This window comes from Hemicordylus capensis, chromosome 2 (assembly GCF_027244095.1).
Source record: "Hemicordylus capensis ecotype Gifberg chromosome 2, rHemCap1.1.pri, whole genome shotgun sequence".
NCBI lineage: Eukaryota > Metazoa > Chordata > Lepidosauria > Squamata > Cordylidae > Hemicordylus > Hemicordylus capensis.
In genome coordinates, this window is record NC_069658.1 from 372,582,871 (window position 1) to 372,592,272 (window position 9,402).

Below are 9,402 nucleotides of genomic sequence, written 5' to 3' on the forward strand. Positions count from 1 at the left end.
CAATTTCAGAGGATGAATACAACTGAAGGAAGCCCAGGCGAGTGTGTGGCTGGGAGAGTCAGTTATGTGACTTGCCTCTGGGGGGGGGCAAGGCAGTGGGCCCCCAGACAACTGTCTCCCCTTGCCCTATTATAGTTACACCCCTGACTCTGAGGGTTCCAAGGCAGGCTTCTTCAGAAGTGGTCTAATAATTGCCTCCTTAAGACAAAGAGGCATCCTGCCCTCCCTCAGAGAAGCATTTATAATCTCTACCAGGCCCTCTACAACAGCCTCCCTGCCAGATAGTATGAGCCATGTCAGGCAAGGATCAAGAGGGCAGTAGGGATGTGCAAAAAATTTCGGGCACAGATCGATCTGTGCCCGAAATGAGCAATTTTGGGTGATTCGGGGCTGAACCGAATCACCCCTGATGTCCCCCGATATTTTTCGGGGCCGAGCCGAATCACCCGAATTTCGGGGATGAAAAATTCGGGTGATTCGGCTCATGACTGATTTTGGGGGATTTTTTGAAGTTTTAGTGACTTTGGGGCAGTTCAGGGGCATAGAATTGGATGTGGGCAAAAAGAGTGAGGTGGGGTGGTAGTGCCTAATGGGTGCAGGAGACCACCCCAATTTCAGGTGGATTGGGCAAAGGGCTGATTTTTGGGAAATTTCTGAAGTTTTGTGTCTTTGGGACAGATTGGGGCAGAAAGTGGGGCCTGGGGCAGAATAGTGGGGTGGGGTGGTAGTGCCTAATGGGTGGAGGCTACCACCCCCAATTTAAGGGGGATTGGACAAAGGGGTGATTTTTTGGGGATTTTTGAAGTTTTTGTGTCTTTGGGGCAGATTGGGGGCAGAAAGTGGATCTGCCCCAAAAGAGTGGGGTGGGCTGGTAGATAGTGCTTAATGGGTGGAGGCTACCACCCGTCCCCAATTTCAGAGTGATTCGGCAGAGGACTTGATTATGGTGAAAAATCAAGGGAAAATAAGGGAATATATCCCTTCAGAAAAACTTCTGAGGTGTGAATTCTCATTCAATGATAGCAAATGAGATTTTTTTCAATTAAAGAACTCTCATGACCCCACTTTCACTTTTTCACACTCTCATTTACTATGAATATCAATCTAGCACACTGCACCTTATGAAGAAAAACCTCAGAAATTCACCAAAATCAAGCCCTCTGCCCAATCACTCTGAAATTGGGGATGGGTGGTAGCCTCCACCCATTAGACACTATCTACCAGCCCACCCCACTCTTTTGGGGCAGATCCACTTTCTGCCCCCAATCTGCCCCAAAGACACAAAAACTTCAAAAATTCCCAAAAAATCAGCCCTCTGTCCAATCCCCCTGAAATTGGGGTGGTAGCCTCCAGCCATTAGGCACTACCATCCCACACCACCCTTTTGGGGCAGATCCACTTTCTGCCCCCAAACTGCCCCAAAGACACAAAAACTTCAAAAATTCCCAAAAAAATCAGCCCTTTGTCCAACCCCCCTTAAATTGGGGGTGGTAGCCTCCAACCATTAGGCACTACCACCACCACCCCCACTATTCTGCCACAGGCCCCACTTTCTGCCCCAATCTGCCCCAAAGACATGAAAACTTCAGAAATACCCCAAAAATCAGCCCGTTGCCCAATCCCCCTGAAATTGGGGTGGTCGCCTGCACCCATTAGGCACTACCACCCCACCCCACTCTTTTTGCCCAGATCCCATGCTATGCCCCTGAACTGCCCCAAAGTCACTAAAATTTCAAAAATTCCCCAAAAATCAGCCCTTTGCCCAATCCCAGTGAAATTGGGGTGGTAGCTTCCACCCATTGGGCACTACCACCCCACCCCAAAATTTTGCCCCTGGGCCCTTTCCCCCCTGAATCGATTCAGATTCAGATTTGGATTAAATCCGAATCTGAACCGAATCAAGGGTGATTTGGGTGGCCCATATTCGGGCACAAAACAGAACGGGTGATTCGGTTTGGGTCCCGAACCGAATCACCAAAAATCTGAATTGCACACCCCTAGAGGGCAGGTGGTAGGCCACACCATTCCAAGCAACTTGTCTACATCCTCAGGAGCTCTCCTCTCCGTAAGATTATACATCTTTACTAAGATTACCATGTAATGCATCATTCTGATTGCTAGAAGATCAAGAATTTTGGATCACCAACTTTTATACTATGAACCTTTAGATCATCCAAATTGTTCACCAATTGACCTTCATCCAGTGTGGAATCAGGAACACTTACTCAATGATATGAATAGACTAAAAAGTGGCCTTTAATTATTTGTTGAGTCTGGTGAGTCTGTATACCAGACAATCAATCAGTGGAATATGCATCATCAGAGTATTTGTTTGGGAGAAATCTGATGCCACATCTACATGAAACCTGACTGAAGGTCTTGTGATATTCCCTGCACCTTTATATCATAATGCACTGCTAAAGACAACCATTGTGCTTCTGTTTATTGTTTGTACATGAAGGCAATATATAATCAACTGTATATATTTGTGTTTGATCTGTGTAAGTTTAATGATAAGAGTCTGAATTACAACTTTTTCAGTGTCTCATATTTCATTGCTTGTCCCACAAAGCAGCAAGAGAAATTGCTATCCTACGATTACAATCTAAGTGTTGTTACTATTCAAAAGCAGCTGTGGGTAAAAATAATCAATTTGGCCACAAGAATAATTTGAGGGTGGACAACTGGCTTTGACAGATGTAATTATAAGTGGCACAGCAGGCGAGATTGTCTTGTCTAAATCTAAACGCATTTTGTTTAGCTACTGTTTTCTTGATTATGGTTGCTTGCTTTTGCAATTCAGATTGCGATATGTTGGCATAGGAATAATTCATGAATGTTACAAAATCTATGGGTTTTCTTCTATAGTCAGTGCTTTTGAATTTTACATCCAACTGCTTTCAAGGATTATTTTGTATTATTACATTTTCTACAGAGCATAATAAGCTAACATTTTTGTACTGAAATGCTTATCTGTTTTCACTTGATCATGATGCAGAATAACCACAATAGCCTAATACTGCTGGGGAAATGAATTTGTAAGATTCCAAACCACTATTTGAAAAGAAATATTTGCATAATATTTAGTTAAATCCCCAGTGGACATACTAAGACCTCAAATTTGTTTGCAGATGTTATCTTGAATTCATAAATGCTTATATTCTTTCCATAGGATTCTTTAATACATTAAAACACATTTTCAAGGGAGATTCTATACTCTCTGAGCAGAATCTAAAAGTGAAGTGTCATGGGAAGCTTTACAAGGAAGAATTATTTCAAGCAAGAAGCATTAATCTCATTTTATGTTACTTGCGTGAATGGCTCTGGGAAGGATCTGAAATAAATTATTAGGAAAGGAACAGACTGTGTGTATCCTGGAAAGCAGGGTTGTTGAGAAGTGGAAACCTTTCTGTACTGGTTATTTCCATACAATAGACTGGAACAATACCTGGGTCTTGTGATTACTTTGCCAAGATGCTAACAGCAGGTAGTGTTGCTACCTTGCAATGTAGACACTGTTCATCGACTTCTGTCTTTAAATACTCCAGTACTGTAGGAACCAAAATTTGCTCTGTCTACTCCCGACATCTATTTCCCAAGCACGGAGCATATATACATCATACCATTTTGCGGGGCAGGGATGGTAGTATCAAAGGTTGCAGAGGGAAGGCAGAATCAGCAAAAACAAAAAACAAAACAAAACAAAACCCCTCTCTCCTCCCTGCAACATTACTCTGTACAGAGCTTTTACTTTCCTGTCACCAGCAACTGTAGAGGCAAACTCTTCTCTGAACGGGCTATTTTTTCTTCAAGCATCCAAGTGCACTATGGTAGAAGGGGGTGTGATTACTCCCTCATCCCATTATTATGTAAACAGAAATATAATAGGTATTTCTATGGTATCACTTTAATTCCTATAGGCAATGCACTGGTTCAGATCTGATGGTTCAGCTTAATTCAATGAGGGCAACTATGCATATCAGAGAATCACTGTTACCTCAGAAGTGTTGGGGGGAAACTGATTGGGCCAGAAGTTACTTATATCTGGCCTGGTCAATTTTACTACTTTTCATTCATTTGCATGGGACTACATAAAATGGTTTCAATTTGGATATGATGGGTTAACTTCTACATTGCAATTATAATTACATTTGTGCCGTATTTAGTGGTTCACATACTGTTGTGTACTGTGAGAAGGATTAAAGACAATGTTGCTTTAAGAAAGGGCCTCAGCCTGCTTAGTAGTGGTTGCTAGTGGGTGGAGTTAAGCATTGTTATTAGAAAGCAAGTTGCTCTGCTGCTAGATTCAGGCTGCTGATTTCTTCAAGGACCTGCCTGAGATAAGGTCAGTTATTGTTGTGTCTACTGCTGCAATAAGCCAGGCCAGCAATCGATGGGTGAATCTTCAGTGATTTTATTTCAGCTCTTTCTGCTTCAGAACTCGGCACACAACAACACGCTGGTCGCAGCCAGCTCTATATTTATACCCTGCAGAGCCAGCCCCCCAACCAGTACAACTGGCGGGATCTGCAATGATTGGTTCACAATTTAAACAACAAGCAACATTTCCAAATCTCGCGATGCTTTAACTGTTTGGACATAACATCCCTTCCCCCTTAGAAGGTGAAGTAATCTTTCCAATGCCCCGGGGGCCTGCGCTCTCTTTTTTACTGTCGGGGCGTGCTGACAGCCCCTTCTGTGCTAAACTCTGATGCTGGGACTGCCGTAGGTCCCTTATTGGCGACCTCTGCAGACTCGGAATGCTCCACACCAAGTTCCTCTTGTGGGTGTGTTTCAGCTGGCATTACTGCCTGTTTGTTACCACCCCACGACTCACTGTCCTGCCCAATCTCTTGTCCCAAGTTATTCCCGGGCACCCGATGCCGCAGTTGCTCGGCATGACGCCTCCAGATTTGCCCTACTTCTGTTTGTACTCTATAAGATACAGGGCCAGTCTGCTCCAATATGCTCCCCCTAGTCCAGGCAGGGCCAGGGCTATAGTTCCTGCAGTGGACCGGCTGGCCCACTAAAAAACTCTTAGGCGATTCCACGCCAATGTTTGTACCTCTATCCTCCCAGCGTCCCGGGTCTAATTTGTCCAGTAAGGTGACTGGCCTTCTCCGCATTAGCACTTCTGCAGGTGACTGACCCAATGCCAATGGTGTAACCCTGTAAGTTAGGAGAAATTGGCATAGATGCAGCTCTAAGTCCCCTGCTCCCATGCGCCTGAGAGCATCTTTTGTAGTCCTAACTAGTCTTTCTACCTGCCCGTTGGTTGCCGGGTGGAACGGGGCCGAAGTCACGTGCCTGACTGCATTCCTTTTTAAGAAATCCTGGAGCTCTGCTGACATGAACGTAGAAGCATTGTCAGTGACTAACACATCTGGCAACCCAAAAGTGCTGAACGGTTGTCGTAGTTTTCTTATGGTGCCGGCAGAAGTCGTGCCAACGACTGGAATGACTTCTAGCCATTTCAAATATGCATCAACCACCAACAAAAACATTGAACCTTTGAAAGGACCTGCAAAATCTACATGGATCCTGGACCAAGGACCTCGTGCAGTGTCCCATTCCCTGAGTGGCAGCTGGGGCTCTTCTGGCCTAGACGCTTGGCATTCTGCACAACACCCTACCGATTTCCCTATATCTAAATCCAACCTGGGCCACCAAAAATAACTCCGTGCCAATGCCTTGGATTTCACAATACCCGGATGGCTGATGTGTAAAACCTGTAAGACTCTATCCCTTAACCCTTCTGGTATCACCACCCGCTGACCCCACAGCAAACAGCCATGCTCCAAAGAGAGCTCGTCCTTTCTTTGATGGTATACCCTGAATTCGTCTGCTGGTGGTTTAGCCGGCCAGCCCTGCTGTACCCATTTCCGTACTTTGGCCAACCTCGGGTCCCTGCCCGTTTCTCAGGCTATATCCACCGCCGTGACAGGAGGGCCTGGTAAGGCCTCTATCATGAGAACCTGGTGGCCTGGTTCGTCCTGTACCCCAGAGGGCATGGGGGATCTGGACAGTGCATCCGCATGGCTGATAGCCGCCCCAGGACGATGTATTAAAGTGAAATCGTACGCCTGCAATGACATCGCCCAGCGCAGCATACGGGGTGACAGGATCTGAGGGGTCTGTTTCCCTTGCACGAAAATGCCCAGGAGGGGTTTGTGATCTGTCACAATCGAAAATTTTCACCCATAAATAAAATCGTGGAATTTCCTTGTGCCTGCAATGATGGCCAATGCTTCCCGGTCTATCTGCGCATAATTTCTTTCAGTCTGAGTCAGTGACCTGGAATAAAATGCAATTGGCGCCTCTTTCCCATTACCCATATCATGGCACAACACAGCCCCAACACCTACTGGGGATGCATCACATACTAACAATACAGGCTTCCTAGGGTCGAAATGAGTCAGAACAGCTTCTGATGTCAAGAGACCTTTTAACCTTTTGAATGCCTCCTCTTGGCGGGGGCCCCACTTCCACACAGTTTGTTTCTTAAGCAAGTAATGCAGTGGTTCAGCCCACTCCGCCTTCTGAGGTAAGAAGGAATGATAGAAATTAAGCAACCCCAAAAATGCCTGTAGTTCCGTTTTAGAAGTGGGACGGGGGGGGGGCTCCCAGATAGCCCTGATTTTAGACTCAGATGGTCTAATTCCCTCAGGAGTGACCCTAAAACCCAGGAACTCTATCTCCTTGGTATGCAACACACATTTTTCTTTTTTAACCCATAAACCTGCTTCCTGGAATCTGTGCAACACCTCCCCCAGTTTCTTAGCCAGCTCCCTCTCGTTTTCTGCTGCTATGAGGACATCATCAAAATATGGCAACACACCAACCAGTCTCTTCAACAGGCGCTCAACCAACGCTTGAAAAATTCCGGGTGCAGCATTTACCCCAAATTGCAAACGATTAACCCTAAAGGTCCCTTTATGTGTTACTATGGCCTGGCAAAGCGCTGCTTCAGGAGTAACTGGCAATTGCTGATAAGCCTGAGCTAGGTCTAACTTAGCAAAACATTTGCCTACGTGCAAGGAAGCCAACAAATGACTTACGACTGGGACCGGATATGCATTTGCGCGAATCGCCTTGTTGATAGTGAATTTGTAGTCTGCACAGATTCGAACGTCCCCATTCACCTTGAGCACTATCACTATCGGTGTTTCCCACGGGGCGGAGTCAATTGGTTCCAATTGGTTCCAAAACCCCTTGGGTGACCAATTTGTCCAGCTCCGCCTCAATCCTGTCCTTTAGAGCAAACGGGACTCGCCGAGGCTTCAGTCTGATGGGCTGCACCCCTGGGTCTAAGTCGAACGCGATGGGTTGTCCCATGAAGGTTCCTAATCCTGGCTGGAACACCACCTTGTATTCCTCGCAGACGTTCTGGATAGGGTCAGGCTCAACGGCATGAATTCCTGTTAAAGAAATTCCCAGCGGCTCAAACCACTGGACCCCCAACAAATTATTTCTGCCCTGCTTAACCACTACTAAAGGCAGTTGAGCAGACAACCCCTTGAATTGCATGTGAAAAACGCCGATTCCCAACACCGGAATATGGCGACCTTGTATGTCCCGTAAGGACACCTTAAATGCACGTAGGCGGGGATGGGCAGCAGGTGGAATCTTCTGGAAATCCTTCTGTGACACGATCGAGTAAGAAGTTCCTGAATCGATCTCCATCGAGATGGGTGTTCCTTGAATTGAAACAGCCACAACAAATCGCTCTGTAGCTGCCTGCACTCTGGAAAACAACTGGCGGGCCGATGTTACCTTGGAGACAGACTGGTCTCCCCACTGGCGGTGCCTATCCCCTCGGCCCCCTTCAGCTTTCTTCCTGCACACTTTTGCTATGTGCCCTCATTTGCCACAGCTGTGGCATTCAGCGTTCTTAAATGGGCATTTAGCGCGCACGTGGCGGTTTCCACACCCTTCACACGGGGCGATTGGACTCTTAGGGACCATGCTATTCTTCCGCTGTACCTTCCCCACGTCGTCCTCGGCTTCGCTGGAATCGGTGGCTGAATCTGGGCTCCCCTGTTTCTGTACAGCGGAGCCCCCTGCGCTCGCCTCGGCAGCCCTCTGCCGAAAAACCTTGACCCCTGAATCTGCAGCTTCGGATGCAAGGGCCTCCTTCAGAACCTCCGCAAATGACAGACGTTCCTGTTTCAAAAGCCGGCGCTGTGCCGCCTCATCCACCAAACCCAGGAGCAGACGATCCCGGAGGGCTTACTCCAGGGCAGACCACAGGCATGGAATGGCCGCCAAATGAAGTGCTGCAGCATAGGCTGCCACGGACTCCCCTGGCCATTGGTCTCGCCTATGAAATGCCAGGCGTGCCAGAAAAATGGACACGGTGGGTTGGAGATGACCCCTCAGCGTATCCAAGATATCTTTCAGGGACACAGTCGCGATATCTCGGGGCAGCAGGAGATTAACTGCCAACTCTAGGGTGGGCAACCCACAATGGGTGAGAAAAAATGCCTTACGTCGTTCCTCGCCCTCTATCCTCTCAGCGACCAAGAAGTTGGTGAACTGTAGTTCATAGAGCGTCCACGTGTCCGGCTCTGAGACGCAGAATGGCCCGATGGCGGGTGAGTGGGAACTCATCCTCAGTCCTCGTCGCCAATGTTGTGTCTACTGCTGCAATAAGCCAGGCCAGCAATCGATGGGTGAATCTTCAGTGATTTTATTTCAGCTCTTTCTGCTTCAGAACTCGGCACACAACAACACGCTGGTCGCAGCCAGCTCTATATTTATACCCTGCAGAGCCAGCCCCCCAACCAGTACAATTGGCGGGCTCTGCAATGATTGGTTCACAGTTTAACTTTAAACAACAAGCAACATTTCCAAATCTCGCGATGCTTTAACTGTTTGGACATAACAGTTATCCTACATGCTTTTCCAAGAAGTGTTGTTAATAAATGTTTGCTCAGTAATCCTGCAGTATCCTGCTATCTTGTGTGCTGACAACTCTATACATATACTATGCAGCAAGCCTTTTGTCTAAGCAACAGGCACGTTCACTTCTGAGCTCCTTTGGCCACTCCAGCATGGTTTGTGGAGACGGGCAGGTTCTGTGGCCACTAAGGGGTGAGAACTAATTGGGAATAATGGGAGTAGCCATGGGAGTGTGAGGACACACTCCTTAGTAGCCAAGGAGCCTCCCTGCCTTCACAAGCTGTGCTGGCAAGATTTAAATGGGCTTGGAAGCAGCAAGCTCACCTGTCGTTTAGACAGGAGACTCACAGCACAGTATGAAAGCCTGTAACTTTAAATCTGTAGCTGCTATTAACACCAAGAGCCTGCCTCTAGCAAACCTATTGATTGATTGATTGCTTAAGTGCTGTCAAGTCAATGTCAACTCTTAGCGACCACATAGATAGATTATCGCCAGGATGA

At 47.0% G+C, this 9,402-nt stretch overlaps 1 protein-coding gene across 1 annotated transcript; it reads right to left on the bottom strand.

Moving 5' to 3' along the window:
- Positions 1–4,667: 4,667 nt before the first annotated feature.
- LOC128344009 (uncharacterized protein K02A2.6-like) lies at positions 4,668–7,683 on the bottom strand. Its single transcript, XM_053293447.1, is given in 4 exon segments — positions 4,668–5,867; positions 6,000–6,450; positions 6,574–7,196; positions 7,198–7,683. Coding segments are annotated over 4 exon segments (2,760 nt in total).
- Between the last annotated feature and the right edge of the window lie 1,719 nt (positions 7,684–9,402).